The following is a 26,324-nucleotide window of genomic DNA, read 5'->3' as shown; positions in this document are numbered from 1 at the left end:
GAGAAATTCAAATTCTGCCAGGACACGTGATTTCCCATGATTTCTAGCAACATTATTGCTGTCTACTCTTTAGCAAAGAAAGACCTAACCATTTGAGAACAAAAACATGCCCCGCAAAACAAGAGAGCGCCTTCACATTTCCTAGCATCCGGTACAAATGATGGAGTCCGATTTGGTAATCCATCCAATTCAAGGTTGCTTGAATGGCCACACCACGGCAAAGGGGGTCACAGCATGGGAGAATGATTAACTTAACCTGCCTGCCTTGTTTGTTTGATGCTGCCTCACTCCAGTGCGAGTCAATAAAACTTTGTGCACCGACACACACAACTTCCAGCACCCTCCAGCTGGGCCAAAATGGGGATTAGCAAAGCCGCCTTTCTCTTTCTTTTCTTGCTCAGCTCAGGTAAGAGTCCTTTGCCTTCCGCTTGCCTAGGGGAGACGGGGGCCAAACGCTTGCAGGCTCCACTTGGTGAAGGTAGGTCCCCGAGTCTCTGTGTCGCCACTTACCTGGACGACGACGGATTTGGGGCTCGCTGGCCAGCGAGAGTTGCTGTTGAACAAAGCCAGGGCTTTGGTTGCTCCAGCGTTGCGTTCGTTAGAGACACCAGAAGAGCGACCGCCTTGGTGTCTGCGTGGGGAACTAATGGCTCCCTGCAAACATGCCTCATGGCCAGACATGGGGGCACCCTGGGAAAGCCGCCCCAAGGCCTGCTGCAAAACCTGTAGCAGTCAGGGAGATGGCTGTCTCTGGTTCCTGCAGGCTTTTATCCTAGGGTTGTTTCTTTTCTGTGTTGCTGCCAAGTGCTGTGTTCCTTATTTTGATTGTTTTAGAATTTGTAAATGCATTGTGAAAAAACAAACCATAAAGAAAAGGAAAAATTGTTGTACACACTAGAGTTTCAGTCTTTTTCATAGCCACAATCTTAACATGAAATTATTCGTTCCATGTGTTAGGTAGGCTAAAGTCTGGTCAGCATTGTTTTCTTGGTGCTGGAAGTCTATTTTTTTGTGGAAGGTAGTACAAAATAATTTGTCACACACAAGAACTGAGTAAGGCTTTTTCCATGTATCTTTTTGGGTTTAGTAGATTGTAACTCTTAGAGAAATTTCTAATTAATATTCTCTGTCCGGAAAACATTAAACTTCAATGAACTATGGGATTCAGATGGCATATCTTCTTTCAGACCTTCTGTATAACTACACAGCCTGTTGTGATTGCAGTGAAAAATATAGTTATGAGTGTGCCAACACATATAAAAAAACCCCAATAAAATACACAAACCATTTATATATTTAGTTTTAAAATACAAAAAAGGTAACAGTTAGAAAAATGTATGGGTAGATTTTAGCTAGAAATATTAGAGATATGTCCCAACATAAAAAATTCTAGATAGTATTTAATATTAAGAATTATCATCTTAATTTAAATTCTAGTTTCTAAGCTTTGTTTTTGCAGAACAGCCTCATTCAAGTCAAATGCACTTCTGAAATAAGTAAGAATTTTATATGGGGGAGGAAAATATAGGATTTGGGCTCTTGCCTGCACTATGCTGCTTTTGTTTGCAAATCCTTTATAAAATGGTGTAAATATTTGCATTTCTGAATATGGCAGTAATACATCTTTCTAACACTGAAAAAATGCATAGACTTAGTAAAAATCATAGCAAGAAAATTTACTGCATTTTTATTCATCTTGCATGTATTTTCATTTTTTTCTTAAAGTGTTATGCCCTGCCAAGCAACTATAACAGAAAAGAGAAAAAAATATTTTTATCACCCAAGTCAATTATGACCCTGTCAATATTTTAAAAATGAAATGCTGTAATTGTAATTACAATATTATTGCAAAGTGTCAGAACAGAACAGAATTAAGGTTGCATGGAAGCTGTGCCATAATAAGAGTTCTTTACTTGTACTTTTTGTCCTTGTGGAGAGCATTGCAGCATCCCTATGATATTATTTTAACCTAGTTTAATGTTTTCTCTCAAAACTCATTTCTTCTTAACATCATTTTTGTTTTGAATAACTGGTGGAATCAGTGATTCTTGTGCCTGCCACATGAAATTTTATCGTATCCTTTTCCACTTTATTTATTTATTTTTTTAAGCAGCTATCCTTTTCTTTCATGCATAGTGTTAAACAGTCAACCCTTGGGGCCAAACTCTTCCTTAGTCTACATGCAGGAGAACACCTCCAGTAACTTCTCTGGGTTTGCAATGGTATAATTTGGCTTTTGTGCCTATTTTACCAGTTCCATCTTGTAGGTGCAAAATGATCTTAAAGAAAATACTCAACTGCAGGCTGAGCTAGCACTCAAGTGAAGGAACTCAACTGTACCAGGAGGCACATGAGCCTGCTTCACACTACAAAAGAGTGTTCCTCAGGAAAGGGATGAGTAGTTGCCTTCCTCAGCCCGAAAGACGTTTCACTGAACATCCCAGTGGGGTCCCCAGTCATAGGCTGTGGGTCTGAGTGGGACGAGGCTGCTTTCTGTCCCTCCTGCTGGCATTGGGCACGGCCGAGAAAGAGAAGTGTCAGAAAAAGATGAAGAAAGAACAAATCCCTCTCTTCAGCATGGCTGTCACTCACGAGGGGGAAGCCAGGGTCTGGTTCATACCCAAAATGCCTTTTATTCATCAATTGCGTAAAGCAAGGCACAAAAACAGGGCACAGAGCAGGACTGGGATGTGTTGCAAAGACCATAGGCCAGCTCTCTGTCTGGGTTTGAAACCATGCAGAACAGGTAACTCCCAGAGCGAAATGTCATACGCTCGTCTGATAAAGAAATTGTAAAAATCACAGGACTCATACAACTCTGTGACCCTGCAGCTGGAAGTAATAAAAGTCACAGTTCTGTGAACTATAGCTAAGTATTCAGAGATTGCATAGCTGTAAAGAAAAAGAAAATACAAAATGGCAAAGTCCTTTACAAAGCTTGTACTTGAACATTTTTGGAGTTTGCTACTAAACATTGCTGTAATATTTAGCATCTTCTATATTTCACATGCATCCGTAGCCCAGAGGTTGTTAGGTGAATTTATTCACCAGTTTAACATCTTGTGTTATCTCACAGCAATGGAGGGCATCATCTGCTACCTCGATTATTAAGTTCAATACAGAGTTATTACAAAAATTATAAACTGAACATGAGCACAGTGATAGCTCTGGTGATTGAGAATGGCTTGTTTCTTGCAAGAGCAAGAGCATTTGAAAAGAGGCAGCTATGGGGTGGCTAATAAAATGGAAGTCGTTCCATGTGGGTAGATATCAGCAACAGAGAATCATTGTTTCACGTCCTTCCTGAGTCCCATTTCTCCACTTTCTCCAAAGTATGGGTGACCAACATCTTCTTTCTGAAACACCTCACTTTTTTTTGCTCCTTTGGTCATCTTCTCTGATCCCATCACTTTATACACTAGCTTTGTGTTACTTGTTATGACTTTCAGAATGATGCAAAGCACTGCTCAAGCCACTTCTCTGTCCTACCTTAGATTGGGTTTTCAGTGATGCTACCCTTTACCATATTAGGAAGGCTACATTCACCCATATTTTGTCAGCATTAACCCAATTATTGCACTAATTAAATGATGATGTTACTTAACTAGGTGACAAAGAATTTAACATGAAAGTTTGAAATAAATCATACCAGCATTCGCATTTTTACGTCTTTGTCTCTCTTTCCTTTTAGTGCAAGGAAACATACTAGACAGCTATGTGAGAACAGAGGGAGCTTGGCTGCTGAACCCAAAGAGGCAAATTTATAGGACAAATAGTAAAGAAGAATGTGCGGAGCGATGTGAAATTGAAACTAAATTTACTTGCAGGTAATTTCCACTGGTTCTCATGTATATCTTTCATTGCAGATGATGGAGCAGTCTGCCTTATTTATCAGCAGTCTGAACTTTTGAAGGATTTCTTAGGAGCATGTACATTTGAGGTTTGCTGGAAAAACAAAAGATGTATAGAAACAGAATGCCTGGGACATATGGATGAAGAAAGCTGAAATAAGAAATTCAGATAATTATGTTGAATTTTTATTGGAAAACATGATGATATCTTGATGCACAGCGTGGCACATCATTGAAAAACAACTTGATATGGTTTTATCAAGACTCTTGCATGCCTTTTGCAATAAAAAGTCATAACTAATTGCTTGGAAATGTAGGACAGCAATAGTGGCATTGCTTATGTCCATTGCATTACCTATTATCTTGCAGATACATCCATTATTTTGAATTTTACTAGAATTTGGACATATGTAACTTCTATTTAGTTTGAGAAAGAGATGGCCATCTAAACCTTAACGGTCCTAAACCCTACTTCCAGTCAAGCTCGCTCTCTGCACTTGCATTTAACCAGGCCCAAGAGGCTCGAAAAGATGAAAGATGCTGATGAGTCCTTCGCTCAGGCTCCTGCCTCAGGGGATCCTATTGCTTTGAGCCTCAGGCTTCCAAGCCCCCTGTGCCAAAGCCTCAGAGCCCATTGAGCCTCAGCAGTACAGCAGGCAGCAGGAGTCACGAGGAGAGATAGCCGTTACTGCGGCGGGAGGCAGTCCTCACACCTGAGGCAGGGAGGTTTTCTCTTCTCAGCTTCATGAGTTCTTGACCTACCACTTCTGCAGCATACATTTTTGAACTCAGCAGACTGACTGTCCGCAGGGCTGTTTCCAGCACTTCGCTCTCCATCAGGCGTTTATTGAAGGCAGGGATGCCCTGGTGCTGATTCTTTAAATGTGTTTTATACCTCGATGGTTTAAATCAAAAGGGAAAATGAGACTTATTTTAAAGAGGTGTAACCCTGAAGCATGACAGGGGTTTGCTGACTGTGTGAAGTACCACCCGTTCCCTTTTATCCGCCTCCTCTCCCCGAAAACCACAAAGAGAGGGCAGAGCTTCAGTAGCCCTTGGCTCAGGAGGGTAGGGAGAAAGGCAGAGAGGGCAGGTCTGTATATTCAGATTATATATTTACAGTCTGTAGAGGATTATCATTCCCTTTTGAGGCATATTCATATACAGTATCGTTCCTTAGCCTCTGCCTCGTGTCTCAGCCTACCATTGACATTTGCAATAACATCAGGGTGTTTTGTCCTTGCCTCCCTAATTATTATGCTATTTGGCAGAGAAGGATCTGGGGGAAGAAAGGTAAATACTAGGCAGAGCTTTAAGACCACGCCAGCACTGTAGCACCCTCATGTTAGTGCTTCAGACCAATGAGTTCAGATCAATACTTCAGACTTGTTATCCCATCTTAGCACTGTGTTGGACCATGCTTGTTAGCTACATCCCTACTTATACATTTAACATTACTGAGAGCTGAGCTTGGATGTCGGAGAACAGTCCCCAGCATAGTTTTGACCCAGGACAACCATCACTCCCCAGACAGCTCATAGACATGGTTGCCAGCAGTGAGTCCAGATATGATCCCTCTCCTTTGGGGAGGGGCTGTGAAAATTTACAAGTACAGGCATACCTGGCCCATGCCAGTTGGTCACAGGGCTACAGAATGGGCTTTGTCAGTATTTCCTTTACTGGTATACACCTACCCACTGAATGCCATGTTTCTATTGCTCTCTTTTTGGTTCAGAAAAGCCAGCTGTAGAAATTACTTAGCCTGTCAGCAGTTTTTCTTGGATGCTATTGTAAATGTTACACCATCTGCTCCAGTTTTGCAGTCTTAGAGCCTGGGCACTTGCTGAAAAGACAAATGGCAGTGTTTTCCAAAGTGCTTACATTGCTTCATGTATGATGACTCAGAACAGTTATCACAGGGCAATTTAAGGTCCTGGCTTGTTATGTTTTACCTATTTCTTGGTAACTGCTGAATACTGCAAAATGTCTCACTTCTTGAATGACCACTAATTTTTTTGAAATAAGGTCAACGTCCCTTGTGCATATATCCTCTTCGTCATGTTCTCTGGCGTCTCTGGCGTCTCTGGCATATTATAAACTTTTTAACCTTTCTCATAATTTGTTCATGTAGCTCCCTTTCAACCTGAGTTTGGTATGAAGACTTAGAAGTCAAAGTCCACCACTGAAATTGGGAGCTGCAATACTCGGTGATTTGTGAAACATAACCTAACCCAATCTTAAATATCATTGAAGTTCAGTGCTTGCTAAACTTAAAACTGAACACTAGAAAAGGTGTTCAGGAAAATAATGCACACATTCAGCTATTGTTTCTTACATTGCTCTCTCCTCTTCATTTCAACAGGGCCTTCTTATTCACCAGTAAAGACCAACAGTGTTTAACATTGGCTGAGAACACCAAATCAGCAGTGATATTCAGAAGAACAAATGCAGTTCTTTATGAAAAAAGAAGTATGTCTATGTCTTTTATATATTATTTCACTGAGATATAATTTCCAATGAGGCTCACATAATCCTATAGTAAACGGGGGCTAACCCTTTACTGGGTCAGATGAAGTGGGAAGGTGGTGGGTAGGTGGGTAGTGGCCGTTTTTTTGCTGCACTGCTCGTATAGCAGTGGTTCCAATTTTTTTCCCAGATTAGTGCTCCAGCATCTTTCCTGCTTCCTAAACCATAGGGTCCACAGGCAGAAAAGAGCAGTGTTGCTTGGGGAACGCAGAAGGTGCTGGGAGTAATGGAGATGCTTGAGGGTGCCTTCTCTCCTCTCCTTTTAAACCAGCCAATAACATACAGCTGCATCTTCTCTATCTCTGCTGAGGGTACTAGGAGGAGCTACTTCTGCTGGCAATGGTTTCTGAGACAGACTTTGCCCACATGAAAACTGATGGAAACTACCAAATAATTTCATTTGTATCACTATAGAAAATTCACAGTTTACTTGAGTGGTACTCAAATCAACTTTCTTTCAGTTGTACATGTTATCAGAAGTATTAGTGTTAACTATGCTTCAGATAAAAATTATCTATTTTTATAGTATTTGTATATTGTTGTGTATGTTTGTACTATTCAGCTAATTTGGTGAAATTTTTATCCTAGTCTATATTTTTACAGTATAATTAATTGACATAGTGACTTTTTGTATTCTCCTTTTATACATGTTTTATTTCTGACTATTTTGCCATAGATGAGGATTATTTGACTGAAGTGTATTTGATCTCCTATTCTTTCTGAAAATAGGAAGTCTGTCTTTCAGAAATGGCAACTATCCACTTTTTTATCATCTCTTTTAAAAACCTATCACCTTATGCCAGATGCAGACAAATGTTTGGGTTTTAAGACTATTTTTGAATTACATAACCAAGCACGGAGCTCTTGCTATATACAGGAAAAAAGGAATGTGTTTTCTTTTTAATGTAACATAAGTTTCGTTGCGTTGTTCTCTGACTTTAGTAATACACAAGGGAAAAAAGATCTCCTTACTGATCATTCAGATGTAAGATGGTAAACTTTGAATAGAATTACTACTGATCTCTATTAAATGACTTGGTGAACATTGTCTTTCACCATTTGCTGACTTGTAACTTTTTAAAATATATTAATGCCTTTGAGAATATTCAGAAATTGGAAACTATAGTATGTACCAAGAAGTTGGTCTCCTTCAACAAAGAAAGGTGCATGAAAAGGGAAAATGAACCAGGTTCTCAGCTGCTGCAAATCATGCAGTAGTTTCAATAGGCCAGTTTCTAACCAAAAGTCAAGAATCATAATGACTAGACTGTAAATACCAATGAGCTCCAGAAAGCTGCATCCTTACTCCTTTGTTAACCTGTGAAGATTTGTAGGATAAGATAATGCTGTATGTATAGCACCTGCAAGAAGATTTTATGTAGTAGTTCAGTTGCTTGAGCTGGATTGCAGCTGACCAGCCAAATGAGATTTTGTTCAGACATTGTGGATATAAGGAAAATAATTTTTCACAGAGAAGGTGGGTAAGCACTGGACCACATTGCCCAGGGAGGCTGTGGATCCTCCACCCTTGCAGATGTTGACTGGACAAAGCTCTGAGCAGCCTCATCCAGCTCAGAAGCTGGCTGTGCTTTTTATGAGGGTTACCGGACCAAAGACCACTGAGGGTCTTTTTCAGCCTGGTGTTTTCTGAAGCCTACAACCAGCTGCCTTTTTTTGTATTTATAACTTATAGGTAATTTAAGGTTTTGAACATAAGATATTTTTATTATATCCAGAAGCTGGTAGGAATTTCCCTAAGTCATGTTTAAGTAGTGCTAAGAAATCTGCAGTTCCTATTGTAGAAGGGAAACTGAATGGATCAACTGGCAAGTAACAAAGTTTAAAGCCTGAACAAATAACTTACATGTAAATAATCCTTACTGGTTTTGCTTCAGTGCTGTGATCAGGAGCCAGTGATTCTGGTTTATTTTTGAGACATCCCTTGGATTTGGTGAGGTTAGAGCCTGGATGAGAGACTCCTGCGATATTCAGTGAGGATTAGTTACTGCATCCTTTAAGCCTTTTGAGGTCATGGGCATGGATTTTAGTTTCTTGAAAAAGAGAACTCCATCAGTAAAGATGTGAAAAACTGTAGTTTTACATAACTGAAATGTCAAAAAGTTGCACATCTACCTACAGAAAACAAAAGATGGACCTAGGTATCAGGAACATTAAAAATGCAGCCTATTGTGTACATGTCAGATGGTTTCTCTGTTGCTCATCTCTTCATTTGCAGAGAGTCTAAAATAATTACACGTCCATTCTCATGATAACAGGCATTTAATCTGTTGTTACAGAACGGAATGGAAATGTAGCTTTTACCTAGGCAGATCACACCACTGTCTCCAGCAGCTGCAGCTGTCCTGATACTTCAAGGAAATTCCTTTCACATTCCCGGATGCTTTTGAAATACTATTACTGAAACCAACATTATTTTTTTTCATTTGAAGCAATTACTTCATGAGACCTAATTGCTCTTTATCATTGTGTTCAATGAAAAGAGTGACAATTGGTATAAAATTCACAGTTTTAAAAAGTATTTTTTCTATATTATGTGCTATAAAAAAGAAAGTTAACCTTCTTTGGCTTATAGAAAAAGTAATAAGAATTAAAGTTAGCATTTGGGAATTGTTATCCATATATCTGTTTGTAAATAGTTAACCCAAGAGACATGGGTTGAGTTTGGGGATCAAAGTTAGCTATTTGTCATTGGACAGAAAAAACCCCCAGAGGTTATATAAACGGTCAAAAGTTTATGCAAACAAAAAGAGTCAGCACTTGACTGATTCAATGTTCAGTTATTGAGGTTCTTAATGTTAATTTATTGCAAAATTGTTTGAGGGTTTGAAATGGCTTCCAGCTAAAGTTTCTAGAGTAAAATTGCCCAACCGAAATAAAGACGTGCCTGAAGGTACATCTATAAATCCTGATCTAAATTACATATTGGCCCATAGAAGAGCTGGACCTTATTTCAGATTCAAATATTAGTTCTTTTCACTTTTGACAAGACAGATCTGTGTAAAATGGCATCATTTCTCCAGATTTATGTCAATCTTCTGCTTGTATGTCAGCTTTGGCATAACTTTGATGCAGAGAAAAGCTGCTGCAAAACTGGGTCTCTGCAAATATCTGATTTGGACACTACTTAAAGACATTGAGACAAGCCAGGTCACAACCTAAAAGACAGATTGCTTCATTGCAGCTAGAAAGGAGGAACTGGCTGATGAAATATGCCCTGCACGTAGAGAAACGTTAAATGAGTTTCCTGCTTAGTTTTCCAAGCCAGAAGGCATGTTGCCTGCCAGTGACTGCCCCTAAACTGCAGATATAGAAGCTCTGAGGGAACGTACCAAGATCTGAGTTCCTTCAGCCGTGCCTTGGCAGAATCGCCCCTTGCAACCCTGCTGTCCCCTCGCAGTCACCAGCTCTGGCTGGGAAAGGTGATTGTTCAGTCCTTCTAGCAAGATCTTAAGGCTGCAATGGGGTTATGGTTGCTTCATACGCCTGGGGAAAAAATGACACCATTCAGCTTTCAGTTCTCATTTAATTTAATGATTAATAATTTAAAACAATTTAATGTTTTTTAAGGTTACCATTACAAATCCCAGGTTTATTCAGCATTAAAATTCCCCTTGACTTACATAAAGACAGGATTTCACTGCTAATTCTTTCACGCTTTTTTTTTTTTTCTTTTTTCATGAAGGTACTATTATGTTCCAAAATCTGAGAGTACAAAAGCACACATAATATCCACCTTCAACCAACTATCCATTTTATCTTGTACAGCAGAGAGTCATTGTTTTAGCATATCATGAATTAATTAAATCTTGTTCATCACGTGGTGAACTTTAATGGAACAATGTCATCCGCATTTACATGAATTTTTTAAAAATTGCTTATTTAAACCAGTAAAATGCTATGTGTGATTCTGTCCTGCTATCTTCTTCAGCGGAATTCAGGTGGCTCTCTTTTAAAGTTTGATTTCAATTATTGCGCATAACTATAACAACATCATAGGAGGCAATGCAAATAGAATGTGTTTCTATTTTGTTATAGTGCATATTTAAATGTTAAAAGCGTATTTTATTATTTAAATCTACTACTGCATGTTCTTAAAAGAAGTGGGTTGTGTTACACCTATTTCTCTGGAATTCTGGTTTGGAAGTTTTTGACTTTGTAAATTTTTCAATGCTAATTAATTCAACCTAGACATCCGATAACTAGTATGTTTTTGCAACATGAACTGTCTATTTTTGACAGCATAAGGAAGTCAAATTATGACCAAATGTATTTAAATATATTAGCATGAAAATGGATTTTGTATATGCTAAAATCTAATGGACATGTCATGATACTGATTAATTAAGTACATATTATTTCAGTTTATCTTCTAGAATGCAAGAAGGGAAACGGGGTGGATTACAGAGGAACAGAAGCCAAAACTCAGAAAGGTGTGCCATGCCAGAAGTGGGTTGATAATGCCCCCCATAAACCAAAGTAAGACCTCTTCATGTATGTTTATATGTTTTTCTGAAATTTTGCTAAGCCATTTATATGTGCCATTTGTAAGCAATTTGGTGTTCAAAGTCTTATGAAATATTTTTCTGCACTTATCTAGAATAACATAATTGTCTAATCTGAGTTGTAACTCAGAGACCTGCAATTGGGGCTATATGATCAATAGGGACATTGTCAGTCTTGGCAGTTGCATTCAGATTTTGTGATACTTACATGAGCAAAACACTAGACAGCAAAGCACCTGGTTCTGCTGAAATAAGAATTTCCCATTAATTTCACCAGAGCAAGAACTTCTTCTCTTGGCTAAAGATATAACATGCAGCAGATGAGATAGAAGTACATAATTTTATCAGTGAATCCACAGGCAATTAACAGGGCAGTATTTCTTGTATTTAATGAAAAACACCCAACTGGGTTTATTTAGAAACCTCCTACTGAGAAGGCATAGCATTCAAGTTACAGAGCACTCTCACATTTCAGCAAATATCTTCTCATTGCGTCTCCCAGGGAACATGTCCCATAGGAGACTTTTCTCTACATGCTACATGGTACTTCAGCTGAGCAAAAATTACTGGAAACTGAATAGTTGGAGTAAATGCAAGTATTAAAGACATGATTGGCCTTAGAGGCACCATATTTCCTGAAGTCTATAGCTATGGCACATCTAACTCTTCAGCAATGGCACACAGTAACAATTAGGAGACTTCTAATGAACAACATCTACAAAATGGTCCTCAGATAAAGATTTCATTTTTAGTATCCTTAGCTGAACAATAGGGACATTTTCCTTATTCCCTAATCCCATTTGAATTCTGTTCCAGTTTCACACCTGAAAAATATCCCAAAGCGGGACTGGAGGAAAACTACTGCAGAAATCCCGATAACGATGAAAAGGGACCTTGGTGTTACACAACAGATCCTGCTACCAGATTTGATTACTGTAACATCCCAGAGTGTGAAGGTCAGGATACATATACCAATTTCTTTCCCTTTTTGGAAGATGTTTTCAAGAATGTGAAGTTATTCAGATGATACTTTTAGAGTATTTATTCCAAACTTGAGTTTAGTTCAACCTGAAACTTTCCAATGACATTTTCAACATCAAATAGGAATGTATCAAAATACCCCCAAAACAGCTATACAAAGTCTTTTTTTTCCCCTAGATAAAAAAGTGGTACATGAGCGTATTCACATATCATAATCTTAGAATTGAACCAAATGATAATTGCTAGTGGAAAAGTCAATAAAATGTGACAGCATCAAGGCATAGATTTTCAATTATAGCTTAGTAGTTTTAATTTACCTCTATAAAAAAAGTCTATAATGCTGGGTGTTTTTTAAATGGAATACTATAAATGTAATCAACTAGTTGAAGTCATCTTTCCAAGAAAAATAAACTTTTACTTTGCCAAAAAAGGACTGTCCTTCAGCTTTGTGCTCTGATTAGGCTCTTGAGCTTCATGTGAGATGAATATGAGTGTTTATAGACCAGCAATTCAGGGACTTTCTGTCTCTCTTGTCCTCATTCTGCCTTGCTCCTACAGTGGAGTGCATGCACTGCAGTGGAGAAAACTACCATGGAGTAGTTGCGACAACAGCGTCTGGGCTTGAGTGCCAGCGCTGGGACTCCCAGCAACCTCACTCTCATGGATACCTCCCAGAAAAGTGAGTCAGACTCTGTGATGGGTTGTTTATCATCAGTGGTGGCCTGAAGACCACCCTGCCCTAGACAAGATAATTGTTACAGCCATTAATGACATTTTTTAAAAATTATTTTTCTTGTTCAGTTTTCCAGAGAAGGATCTGAAGATGAATTATTGCCGTAATCCAGATGGTGAACCTCGGCCCTGGTGTTTCACTACCAGCCCGACTAAACGCTGGGAATATTGTGACATTCCTCGTTGTGGTGAGTCTGACTTCTAGAATTCTAGACACAAAGACATCTGCACACAAAGACTTCTAGACACAAAGACATCTAGACAGCTTCCATTCAGGATGGTTCAAGGAGGTAGAACAAATAGAAGAGGACCCAAAGATTTAAAAAAAAAAAAGAATAAAAGACTGCTGACTTTTATCTCAAAGAAAAAAATAATCTTGAAATGAACCTCTGATAGCTCTTTTGAAGCTAGACATTTCTGTCGTAGGCATTTCTAGTGGTTTCGCCTGGAGCACATCTCCCTTCCTTGATGTGTTTTTCCATGACAAGGCATTTCAGTCGTTCTGATGTTTCTTCCGATGTTCTTCTTCCTGATGTTTCACTCATCCTGAAAATCTTTTGGCTTTTGATTTGCTCTTCCAATTCAGTTCTCCAGCTTTTCAGTTTCCTTTTCCCCTAAAGGCCTGTCCTTGCCACCATTCTTTTCCTTGGGGCTTCTCACCCGTCCTCATCCTTGCTCTCTCTAGCTCTCACCAGTTAGAGCACATCTCTTTTATATCTGTCCCTATACCTGTGCACTATACCCTATACACTGATGGGCCTGCCACTTTCACCCCAGTTTTTTTCACAGTATTACCACTTGCTCACTTTCCAGCTTTGTTCTGGTTCTGATGGGGCTGCTAGCGCTTGGCTGTGTTGTATCCTGGCTGCTGTAAAGGGGCAGATGCCCTTCTAGCAGTCTGACTGCTTGTGAAGATGTTAAAATGGAAGAGAGAAAAGTTAAGATATTTTTAGATCTTTTCTCTACATTTTGGACTTTCTAAACATTTTGGTCTTTAAATCTTACCTGCAAAGAAAGCTAAAAAGACCACTTAATTATAAAGCTCAAAACGTTGTTGGTTTTTTTACTACGTCTAGAAGGCACTTCTTAATTTCAGTTCCTTTTTCTGTAATAGCAACACCCCCACCAGTTCCTGCACCAGGACGTCAGTGTCTATCAGGAAGAGGAGAAGACTATCGAGGCACGATATCTGTTACTGAATCGGGAAATACCTGTCAGCACTGGAGTTCCCAATCTCCTCACAGACATGCTCGCACTCCTGAAAACTATCCCTGCAAGTATGTGAAACCTCACCATTATTCAGTGTCCATGAAAAGTACCAAGGCACAGAATCACTTCATTTTTCTTCAACTGTATTGCAAAGTTCTTCAGTTACACCAGCATTCATCACCTGCTGGATTGCATAATTTCAAATTTTTTGCACTTTTTTTTTTATTCGTTTCTTTGTTCTTGGTTACTAGTGTCTCATCTTCTGACTTTCAAGCTCTGCTTGATTGACTTTTTTCCCCTCTTCATTTTTTTACCATATTGTTGCTCAGGTGAAGCAATGTGGATTGAGAAAGTTAAAATTATAATATTTGCTTGGGGGTAGATTCTTTCACCCTATGTTTCTCCTGTGTTGCTCTTGGCCTCAAAGTACTGCATTAAATACAGTCTCTTAGTTCATCCATCAGTCTGGCAGGTGTCTGGTTTAGCACATCCAAAATGCCAATAGCACTGCAACTATTCATCTGGTAAATGACAGCAGTAAATGACAGCCGCAGTTAGCCACCAGTAAATACAACAGTAAACTAGGCAGCAAGGTACATTCTATTATTCACAACCTTTACTAGGCTTCCATGAGAGCCTTTTCTTAGACAAGTTTTCTGTTTCAGGAGCCTAGAGGAAAACTACTGTAGAAATCCTGATGGTGAGAAGGTGCCATGGTGTTACACCACCAACAGAACTGCACGGTGGGAATATTGCACCATTCCCTCCTGTGATGGGACAGAGCCAGAGGCCCCTGGTAAGAGCAGCAGGAGACATCTGGAAGTGAAAGGTCATTGTGGTTTATTTTGAAAAATCTTTGGTGGCTCTGCTCAGTTGTATTATTGCTGCAACTCTCAGTATTCACGTGTATCAGTTAAACTGCTGACCAGTGTGGATCCCAGGCTGGTACGTTCCGTCTGGTGGATAAGTGCAGAAGGTTTTAAGCTACCTACTGACCCAGCTCAGGAAAAACTGCAGTAACAGAGGTCTTTTCCTTTTGCCAAGTGGTGGTTCCCTCCATGTCAAAATTTTTAAATACTCCATGGACAAATTCATTCACTTTACATGCCAGATCCTGAAAAAACTGAATCCAATGCAAAACCTAAGATAATTTAAGAGTACTGAACCAAGACTCCATAAAAAGCAACCAAAAGAAAATTCTCCTTACACAAGGCAGGCTTGTTCCACACACACATCTGTGGCAAAGCCACAGACATTCCCTTACCCTGGAGAAGTTTTGATCCATATGTGAACTATTATTTGGATTGTTAGCTGAAATAAATCCCCATGCATGACAGTAAAATTGATGTACCAGTGCTTTTAATCTAGAGTAACATTAAATTTTTACAAACATTTTTGGAAATCTTCCTTTTGATCTACAGTCTGAGAAGTATTCTGTTACGGAGAGCGTGCTGTGGCAGTCAGTGAAATACTCTGGCTTGTTGTTTTCTGTTGGCTTTCTGTGCTCATGTATAAATATGAAAGTATTAAGATGCAAGGGACTGGTTTCTGTTATTCACTACAGCTGTTGATGTGCCTGAGCAGGCTCAAATTACTGAGGAGTGCTATCAAGGCAACGGTGTGACTTACCGCGGCACTGCTTCTTTCACTCGCACGGGAAAGAAATGTCAAGCCTGGAGCTCAATGTCACCGCACCGACACAATAAAACGGCAGAGCAGTTCCCAAATGCGTATGTGTATTTCCCATTTCCATGTTTCATTGGACAATGACCACTCAGGAACTCATTTTGATTTGCATCATCTTTATACAACAATGATTTTAAAGCTGAGAAAGGAGTGCTCCTGATAAAAAGAATTCCTTTCTTTTTTTTTAACGTGGAAATATTTTCTGTTGCACTCATCTTGAAACAAACCAGAGTTGTCGCTGTTATGCTTTAGACTAATTAACTGTGTGCTTCTACATTGCCTCTAAAGGAATTAAGAGTTATAAATTTTCCCTTATACTGGAAGGAACTGTTTCTATACATGAGCTTATTCATGAGTTTAAGTCTTTGCTTCCTAGTCTGCAATTCATTAGAGCTTTGAGGAAGGGATGGGTTATTTTCTTATTCCTGATATTTACTATTTATTTATTCCAAAATGCAAAAAGTGATTTCTTCTTAAAAGCTATTAATGTAATTGAAAAAGTGAAAAGAATTATACCATTAATATACATGTGCATATATATGTGCATTTACTTATTTGGATTTGTAAATGGTATTCTACTATAAGCATTAATCAGTGAATAAGTATTTGACATATTTAAATATTCTGCATATGTTCCTTGATTTCTTTATGCTGGAAAAAGGATTTCTGTCGCACACTGTAGATGATAAATGATATATGCTAACTCTGTAGCAGATCTGCTTTCTAAAATGTTCTTTCAAGTTTTCCTCAGAGCAGTGGCATGGATGGGAATATAATATGCTTACATTTGTAGGGACCTGAAGCAGAATTATTGCAGAAACCCAGATGCCGATATCCACCCATGGTGCTACACCACTGATCCTGGTGTGAGATGGGAGTATTGCAACCTGAAGAGGTGTGATGAGCATGTATCAAGTCATGCTTTACCAAAACCTCCTCAGACAACACTGGAACCAAATCCTGGTGAGAATACTTTCCATTTCCCCCAGAAAAGCTCAGAACCAGCAAGCTTTTTTTAATGGAAACATCATCAAGAATTTAATGAGGATGAAATACAGGAAACTCTAGTTAATTACAGAATTTAATACAATACTGTATCTACTCTCTTCATTTTCTGAACTTTCTTGCAGAATTCTATAGCATGGTTTCTGTATTTGATTTTAGATTAATATCACATCTTTTATCTACTACATCTGGCAATATTAGAAACACAAGGAAAGAGATGGCTAGTAGTCTCCACACTACTGTGGGAGGACTACTAGCAATGACAGCAAATATAGAGGCGATGGCATTTTGCTGGCAACTGTTCAAAAAAAAAAGTCTTATCCTGTGCCATACATTCACATTTTCAGGGCTCTATTTCCCACTAGAAGACAGCTGGCTTTTTAAATTCAGTTCAGATGCAACTTACTTTCTTATGCAGTAGATGGTTAGAGTGCTGCAGCTTTCATTTATTTGCTGTGACATGTTCTTCTCATTATAAGGCTAATAATTTTGGCTGAATGTGTGCTACTGCATTTTACCTACTGTAAAATGTGGCATTGGACAGACATCAGTGTAAGGAAAAGACTTTATGAGTGTATAGTCTTTGTAGTCGTGGCTTCTGGAGTCATGAGGGGTCAACTGAATCTAAGTTTCTTCGATTTATGACTTTCATGATCATGAAGAAAATGTTTAAAATGCAAGGAAATTAAAATGTGATTGTTAGCCATCATTGACACTATGTTGTCCTTCTTTCCTTGTATAGATATTATGTAGGAAGTGTAAGTCGTAGTAGTATTTCCTCACATTTATTTCTGCTTCACCACTATCAAGTGTTGACGTGGCTCAATAGCTCACAACTAGCAGTCATTTCCTTTTCCTCTATCTTCACAGATTGCATTAATGGTAATGGTAAAGATTATCGTGGCACAGTAGCAAAAACTGGAAGGGGCAGGACTTGTCAAGAGTGGAGTTCTCAGAGACCTCATAGCCATGACTATTTTACTCCCATGACTCATCCAGAAGCAGGCCTGGATAAAAATGTAAGCAGCTGTTCATTTAATATGTGCTGTCATTGAGCTTCTCCCATCTTCTTCATAGTCCCTCAGAAAACATTTCAGGCCAGGACTTTGTAAATTAATTTATTTTCATCAGTTCAATCCAAGAACCTGATCGTGCTAATTCTTGTGAACATGAGCAGTCTGTACTTCTGTGGGGGACACAGATGCCCAGAAGCTCTGTTAAATGCTTCTGCAGCACAGCCAAGTGACTTAAAATGCGCACTTACTTCTCCTCACTACTGAGGACTAACTGGAGTTGGTCTGTGGGCATCATCTCTGCCTCCTCTGCCAGAAAGAGCACCTGGGGTCATAGCTTTCAGTAGTAACAGTGATGGGTGAGATGGTGAGGGATCCAATGGACAGTGCAAGTTCCTTGAGACATATAGCTGATGGATTGCAGCCCCCATCCTCTACTAATTCCCCCTCCAGCCCTCCAACTTCTGCTGCAGCCCATAGTACAAGGATATACATGAATCTGACCCATCCTGTAAGTCATTCTCCATCTCTAACCTTCATCTCCGTAGTCCTTACACATGTACTTCATCACTAGTTCTCTGGACTTGTAACATCCCATATACAATACTTGCCTTGTTTGTGACAATCTCCATATGTGATACAAAGAGCTTGTTTGATGTGGCCAGCTTGAACTATTTTTTTCTCCGGGTACATGATTTTAGAGCTTGCTTTAGTCAATCCTCTGATGGCATCACATACCCTGTATTGAATTCCCACTCAGATTGGGGAAACTCCCTCCAGAAAGCTGCCCGCCATAACATTTTGGTTCTTGCATTTGTCAGGGACTCTTGGGGAAGGGAAGCAAATATTTTATTCTTTTTCCTAAGACATGGGATATATTTCAGAGTAGGGAAGGGAAATAGAAAAATATCTGATGGCATGCAGTTGTGTGAGATTTCTGTGCTGAGCAGAGATCGCTCAGTATGACCAGCAAGACCTAGAGAGTAACTCAGCTAACCAGACACCCTACGTCAGTGTGAACACTGCACCCCTGACTCTGGGACTCACGGCATCACCAAGCTGTGCAAGAGCAGCTTACACAATACCCACTTGCCCTGGAGTCATGCAACCAGAGTGGGTGTGAAAAGACCTCAGGGCTGACCCTACTGCTCCTACTAACTGCAGTGTAAGCAGCAGTAGACAGTTTAGTGCTTTAGAAAATCCCATCCTAGGTCAAGATCTCCTACGTTCTGAGAGCTCAGATGTCCAAGCTTGCACTAGTGAAGCTTACTGTCTGAAGACAGTTGAAGATCTTTCTTTTTTATTACCTTTTTTCTAAGCTCAGAGAGAAAATAGAAAAATGAAAAATAATAATAAAAAAATTAAAAAAAAAAAGGAATTGGAAATCATTTCTTAGTAAGAAAGTAAAATATATTTCCCAAATTTAATTTGATTTTATTTTGAAACATGCATTGGTAGGCATTTTTGTCCCCTGGTTAATAGATGGTGTCTTTATTCTTTGTTACAGTATTGCAGGAATCCTGATGGAGATGTGAATGGACCTTGGTGCTACACAACAGATCCGAGAAAAGCCTGGGAGTACTGTGACATTCCCAAGTGCCGTAATTATTCCTTTAAAGTCTAGTGTCTCCCTTTCCTGTAACCTTTTACACCAACTGGAGGACATTCAGTGATTAATCTGAAAGACTGGTCTAAGACAGTGCAATAGTTTTAGATTGGAAATTAAGGCTGTGGGGAAGTAATGCTCAAAATCTGTGTCTGAAGTCTTAAGAATGGTGCTTATTCCTTGGAAGCCCCAGACCCAGCACAACATGTACCTGGAGCCCACTGAAGCTCACGGGGGTTTTGCTATGTATTTCAAAATAGGGCTATTCCTGGTGAAATGTCCCCTGCTCCTGCCTGGTCACCTGGCATAACTCTGTGTGTGGCCAGGCTGAACAAGGGATGCCTTTATCCCAGCAAAATGTTTGCACCCCCTGCTCGTGTGGCTGTTTCTGTCCTGGATATAAAACAGATTTGCCTTTCTCTGCTGTTGTACCATATCAGATGTCGGGAAAGTGCATCTGGCCCTAAATATTTAACCAAATGTGGTTGTCTTTGTTACTAGTAATCAAGCCATTCAGTACTGTGAATGAGGTGGTGCAACAAAGTGTACAATGATGAAGTTTTACAACATTTTGGTTTCAAGTCCTTTCATGTCCATCAACAGCAAAAGCTATGCCAGGAAGAGAGGTAGTTCCCACTCAATAAAAGGGTGACTTCCTTGCTGCTCTATCCTCTGAGCTGTGAGCAGCAGAAAATGTGCTCTGATCAAAACCCCAAAATGGAGCAAACAAGAAAAAGAAAGATGTTCTATAACATGCACATACTATAACTGTAAAAATACTAGTGCATTTAAAGTGTTGGGCTAGGACTCTTGGGGGGAAGTAACACTTTCACATGGTTATTGTATTCATTTTGAAGATCCAATTTCTTTTTAAAGTTTTTGTTGTTGTTGTTCAATTGTTCAGCTAAAGAACAGAGAAAATGTGGCTTTTGCCTTTAATTTCATCAGTTAGTTACTTTTGCTGACAACAGATTCTAAATTCTGTGTTGATAAGAGTCAGTTTCCCCTGTCTAAATAAGAGCTAGCCTATTTTAATAACTCAGAAACATGTGATGTACCAAATGATCTTGAGATAAGAGAGGACAAAATTTTGTTCTACAGAGACAGTGATTGAATTTCATGTGCTGTACCACCAAGATCAGTTTGAAAACAGCTGCCAGTGCAGCTTTTGCATTGCTGGCATCTGTAAGAGTACACTTAAAGATGTTTGGATATTTTTTTTTTCTTTCTGCTTCCTTCTCCTTCCCCTTCTGTTTTTGGTTTTATTTTGTTTTTTTTTTCTATCTGAGTGTAGGTCTATTCATGCGTAATTTGCTGACCACTGAAAAAAAATTGCCAGGCATTTTTAAGAGTTTCAGATGAAAGTAACCTAACAAAATATAGGTGGTGCATGGTATATAATTGCCTGCAGAGATTCAAAAGCTGAAGTGACAAATGTAACAGGTTCATCTTTTAGTTTTCTGAGTCCATAGTGAATGTATAACAAATATGCTAAAGTTCCTTCTGGTGATTTTTTTTTTCTTATTCTGTAGCTCCTGCTCAGTATGAGTGTGGAAAGGCCAAGTTCAGACCAAAGCTGTGTGCTCAAAGGATTGTTGCTGGATGTATTTCACATCCACACTCCTGGCCCTGGCAAATCAGTCTCCGGACAAGGTACGGCCGTTCCCCATTACATTAGACTTTACGTGCAAGGAAACTTTGCCTCTCGTAGGATGTTATAGTATGTGGGTGCAGCATTCTAAACTTGATTTTAATTTAAAAGTAGTATTATGTGTGCTAATCTTAAAGAAGGTCATTTAGACAACCAAGAATACTCTGGTTTGTGATAAATACCTATAGAATCAATACAACCACTAATTTCAAAACCTCTCTCACTAAAAGGCAGAATGACTTTAAATCTGTCACTATATCTTATGGTAGAATCAGTATCCTATGAGTGGAAGCAATAGTTTGAAGTACGGTTAGTACAGATCTTGATTGGTCCTTCCATGTAAGCATTTGATCCTACTCGCAAAGTTATTAGCAAAACTAGGAATCAAGGCCAGTTGCAGAGCTTTCTGACTGTGATCAGAGCTAGATAAAAGCCAGAATATTTAAAATGGTATACATCACTGCACATAAGGTTTTCCAGTCACAGAAATACTGGTTAAGAACAAAGATCTAGGTGCTTTCGTACAAGGCCTTATAAAAATGTCAACTCAACACTACCATCATTATAAGAAATATCGTTCAAGGAAAGTAAAATGCTGATTCTTAATGAAAATGCAGAATAATGTCTTTAGTTTGTAAAGGCATACAAATTAGAAAGATTACCTGATGAACTACAGCAGAATGAACTTCCACACCTTAAACCAATGACCATGTCATGCCTTTCTCCTCTATTACAGTTTTGGCCTGCATTTCTGTGGGGGAACTCTGATAGACCCTCAATGGGTTCTTACTGCTGCCCACTGCTTAGAAAAGTAAGTATCTGTTATAGCCTGAGCCAGCATTTTCTTACACTAGATAGAAAATCAGAGGAGAAACAAAATGGACCCAATAACCAACCTAAGCTGTCTCTTGACTCAGTTTGCAAACAGCTGAGAATTGAGCCAAGTCTATTCATCATTCATTAAAGCAGAGTTTTGACTGAAGAAACAAAGAATGACAGTGATAACTTTTGCCAACTTGATTTCATGTGCGATAATAAGGGATTAAGAAATTAAGTTGATGCCAAAGCTAGCTTTATTTTTCTGGCTTTGACAGAACAAGGTGCCCAATAACATTGTAAGTGGTCTACGTCCTGGATGTGTGTTCATCAGCTCACTATGTGCAATCCTTTCCAATAGGACCTCACGGCCATCTGCATATAAAGTATACCTTGGATTACACAGAGAAAGAGCATCAGAGGCATCAGTGCAAAAACGAGATGTTGAGAAATTGTTCAAGGAGCCACACAGGGCGGACATTGCTCTGCTAAAACTGAGCAGGTACCCTTTCACCTGAAGTCTTCCTTCGTTCTGATGGGACAAGTTGACTAAATAGTGGTTGCTGGTGTTGTAGAAATATATCTTTCTGTACTCACTGTGTTCAGTCAGTGATTTAAGACCGTCTCTTTCTTCCCTTTCTGCAGAAGCTCCAGTGGAAACCAAGGGGATTCAGCTGCAGGGCTTCAGAAAGGGAAGGGGTTGCCTTGGGAGGGGAGGAGGGCTAGGGACCGTGACGCGGGCTGGCAGTGCACTGGGTGACAGCTGCTGAGAGGTGAGACAGTGGCAGCAGAGTAGGAGGAGTAATGCCTAGAGGAGCTTTCGGTCTGTGTTTCTACATGATAAGGTAATGAGGTTTGAAAGCTGCAATATTCGCATAATGTCATCCCACACGCTTTCCATGCTGTGGTGGGGAGATTTCTTCTTCCAGCAGGTCTGTCCAGTGTGCAGGCAAACAGTATGCACGTTTGATGCAATACCCAGTATGGCCCTTCTTGCATCTGTTTCCATTCATCTGAAACTCACCGAGGCACTGTGCAGTCAAAAGGAATACGTCCATACAGCTGCAAGCAGATGTGGACATATAGTGCTTGTGCTTTGATTTCCGTGGCTGCGATGCAGGTCCAAAACAGATGCAGGGTCAGCACAATTAATGTGGCTTCTTAATTGAGCCTAGCCTTGGCTGCACCCAAAGGCAAGTCAGGCTGACTTGGGTTCTGCTGTGTGCTAAGTGTCCAGTTTATAAGTAGTCAGACTGGATGCACACAGAGCAAGTTAACACCTATGTGTTAAACGCCACTAATTCATACCCGTAAGTAGCTTTGTAATTAGGTTTTGTTGGCTATGCATTAACCCAAGTCAAAGCATTCTCTTGGATTTATGTTAGTAATTTTAGTATCAACAGCCTCTAACTGTTCTCCATTTCAGATCTTTTCCTTTTGTGTATGACATTCTGAGGGATTAGAGCCTAAAACAAAAAGCGGTTTTGTACATCAGAAAAAACCTTTACCTGAAGGTCAGAATTTCAAAGAAAAAAGGCTGGCTGTATAGAAAAACTTTTTAGAAACCTGAAGATGGTATCAGTGATAAATGTGTTAATGATTGTTCCTGTATGAGTCTCTTGTTTGTTTCTTTCAGCCCAGCAATCATCAATAATCATGTAATCCCAGTTTGTTTGCCAAAAGAAAATGCTGTGTTAGGAGGAAGAGAGGAGTGCTATGTGACAGGCTGGGGGGAAACAAAAGGTGAGACAGTCTTAAAAGTAAGCTCTATGTGTGGAGATTGGTATGTATTTGTATCCAAAGTGTATTCTCTTTGTGCCAAAAACACCCCACACAAGCTTGCATGCATACCTATTTCATCAAAATTCATCTGGTACTGCCATTCTTTCCGCTCTCTACCTCTGATTTACGTTCTCCCAAATCACTCAAAGCCATGTAAACCGAACCCCCCTAAACCAATACCAAAAGAGGAGAATCAGACCTAAGGAGCTGTTAGCTCTTACCTCTCAGTCCACCCTGCTTTTCCCCAAGGCGGGCTTTTACGCAGTCAGAAGGAGTTTTTCTGGATTTAGGCTATATCTTAATCACATGAAGGTGAGTTTGCTCATTTTTTTCTCCCAATCAGCCTGGTTCAGAAGATCTCACACAAATATAAACATAATGCTCATTTGCAAAACCTCCCACTCTGTCTTGGTTGAGAAAGGCATCAGTACCTTCTCCACCTTCTTGCTTCTGCCCATCATGCTATTTTTGACTGTTTACTTCCTACCTCCTTTCTTCCACGGAGAAGAAAACTCAGATACAGAGAAATAAAATGACTTGGGAATGACTGCCACAAATATCAGTGGGTACTGGATCCATATGGATGTACTGTGGGAGCAGGAAGGTCAATCAGTGCAGCATGGATTTTGATGGGTGGTAGAGGATGATAAGTACCATGATACTGATAATGATTACTGATTTTGGTATCATTTCATATTATGCATGGAAAGTGTAGGCATAGTGCATAAACATTATGCTTATTTTACTGCTTACCCATATCTTAATGGTTGTTTTGTGAAGATGTTCATTTACCTTTGTCATTTATTGTGTCTTTGTTTTGTTTTTATTTACAAAGGAACTGGTGGTGATGGCTACTTAAAGGAAACTGGTTTCCCTGTAATTGAGAATAAAATATGCAACCGTCCTGAATTTTTGAATGGTAGAGTCAAAAAACACGAGCTCTGTGCTGGGAATATTCATGGTGGCACAGATAGCTGCCAGGTAAGGAAGTCTGTGAGCATCAGAGTTGGTTGTAAGCACATTCAGATCAAATAGTGCTTTGCTTTCTGGGTTTTAGAGGCTCAGAATTAGCCTTTGGATGTTGCTACACCATGTGACATACAAGCTGAAAAATGCACATGGATTCTCCTCTTCCCTTGCTCCCTTGTCTGCTCCTAGGAAGCAGGGCAGGTAATTTTTCAGATAATCCTGAACTACAAAGCACATGTTAATACATGGCTGCCCAAGCCACGTATGAAAGCCAATTTAGAATGACTAATGGTCTGATACTTTTTTTCCAGACCACTTTGCTTGCCTTAGCTAGACTAGCTCCAATGCTCAAGCTAGCTCAGTTAACAACCAGAGACAGCTCAGTTAGCAGTCAAGGAACAATACAGTGGAGTCTGTCATCAGGCATACCAAGGGCCTTACAAGGTTAACTTTCCCAAGATATTGTGCTTCTAACAAATGAAGAAAGGAGAATACAAGCACTGTGATGGGCAAGCAGGCCATCGAGGGGTGTGCATTCATGTCTTAAGACACATGGCTTGAATGCATGCATTCACCTGGTCTTGGCTCATCTAGCAACAACAGGAAGGCGTAAGACCTCAGAGAAGAGACTGGGGAGGAAGCGCAGTTTAAGTTACTAAGGGCAATCAGATTCTTTCTCACCAAACCCCCTTACTTCAAAAATAAATTTAATACTTGGATCATGGGAAGATATGAGTTCACAACAATGTTCAACAACGTGCATAGAGAACTATTCTTTGACTAGAGCTCCAATGTTTTCTTATAACTTGTGTGCTCCTCACGTGCAAGAGGTACTTCTGTTTCTGTGCCTCCTGTGAGAAGGCCACTCTTGCACATGGGGCTGTCCATGAAGGAGTCATCTTATTCTTTCTCTGTTTAGGGGGACAGTGGAGGACCTCTAGTCTGTCTGGACCAAGATAAGTTTGTCCAACATGGAGTCACCTCTTGGGGTCTTGGCTGTGCCCAACCCATGAAACCTGGTGTTTACGTTCGAGTTTCCAATTATATTCCTTGGATTAAGAATATAATGGAAAACAACTGATCCTGGGTATGGACTGCCCTCTTCTGGAAAACAGTATGCACATTAGAAATACAAGATTCCAAGTGCAATATTAAAGCTACAATCATTCATAAGAAAGTAAAATAAATATGATCATCCATTTTAAATTGCTATAAATTAACAGTTATTGCCAAGAAACCCAACTGACAGTGTGTTACCCTGTTTCTATGTGTTCTATGGTTTGCTATGTTTGACAATAGACTTACCCACCTCTGAAATATGTGTCAAAAATCCCAACCTCAACTGTAACTGGACATCTGAGTTTCAATCTTATATTATGCTCTACAATGACTTTTTTCTTATAAGGTTGACTTTCCCAAGATATTGTGCTTCTAACAAATGAAGAAAGGAGAATACTTCTCATTTGCTATGAGTTGTCTGAGCCTCTTACCATTTAATGATACAAACCAAAGAAGAATCTCACTGTACAAGTCTTATATGCATGTGAAGTTTTGTTAGATATGTCCGCTAGCATTAAATACACAAGATGAAAAAAAAAAAAAGCAAATACATTTGGTTTGTATTTTCATATTTTTTTATTGACATGGAAATCTGTGTGTCAGCAAAAGTAAAAATATTGCATCCGAGATATAAAACAGTGACTAAAAAATAGCCTCACCCTAAAGTTAGTCCATAACGAAGACAGAGAAATAACTGTCGATCCTTACAGCAAGTAGTGACTGTGTTAAATGTATTATAAAATCTTGTTGTCCATAGTACCCATCCTGCTTAACTATATAACTTTATATCACTATATAACCGTTACATGTACATTTTTCTTCTCTAAAAGAAAATGATGTACACACACTTGTGTTTATAGGAAGTGAAAGCTTAGACCTTTAGAGATGCTTTCCAGGAAAAGCTTGGCTCACACT

The 26,324-nt window shown here is 39.4% G+C and overlaps 1 protein-coding gene across 1 annotated transcript; it reads left to right on the top strand.

Annotated features, from left to right (window-relative positions):
- The first annotated feature begins 278 nt into the window (after positions 1-278).
- Positions 279-25,952, top strand: LOC104641632 (plasminogen-like). The gene is made up of 19 exons (XM_075748500.1): positions 279-406; positions 3,692-3,827; positions 6,214-6,320; positions 10,760-10,874; positions 11,717-11,856; positions 12,440-12,560; positions 12,683-12,801; positions 13,728-13,890; positions 14,488-14,618; positions 15,387-15,552; positions 16,302-16,471; positions 17,384-17,532; positions 19,034-19,127; positions 20,665-20,785; positions 21,520-21,594; positions 21,961-22,101; positions 23,236-23,342; positions 24,217-24,362; positions 25,270-25,952. The coding sequence occupies exons 1-19, from the start codon at positions 358-360 to the stop codon at positions 25,429-25,431; spliced, it is 2,412 nt and encodes an 803-aa protein (XP_075604615.1). The 5' UTR covers positions 279-357; the 3' UTR covers positions 25,432-25,952.
- Positions 25,953-26,324: the final 372 nt, after the last annotated feature.

This window comes from Balearica regulorum, chromosome 3 (genome assembly GCF_011004875.1).
Source record: "Balearica regulorum gibbericeps isolate bBalReg1 chromosome 3, bBalReg1.pri, whole genome shotgun sequence".
Classification (NCBI taxonomy): domain Eukaryota; kingdom Metazoa; phylum Chordata; class Aves; order Gruiformes; family Gruidae; genus Balearica; species Balearica regulorum.
Note: the sequence above shows the minus strand (reverse complement) of the source record. Positions and strands in the feature narration are given on the sequence as shown.

Coding starts and splice junctions, on each gene's coding strand:
- LOC104641632 (XM_075748500.1), top strand. CDS start 358: ATGGGGATTAGCAAAGCCGCCTTTCTCTTTCTTTTCTTGCTCAGCTCA. Junction 14,619..15,386: donor GACAGAGCCAGAGGCCCCTG/GTAAGAGCAGCA, acceptor TATTCACTACAG/CTGTTGATGTGCCTGAGCAG. Junction 20,786..21,519: donor CAAATCAGTCTCCGGACAAG/GTACGGCCGTTC, acceptor CCTCTATTACAG/TTTTGGCCTGCATTTCTGTG.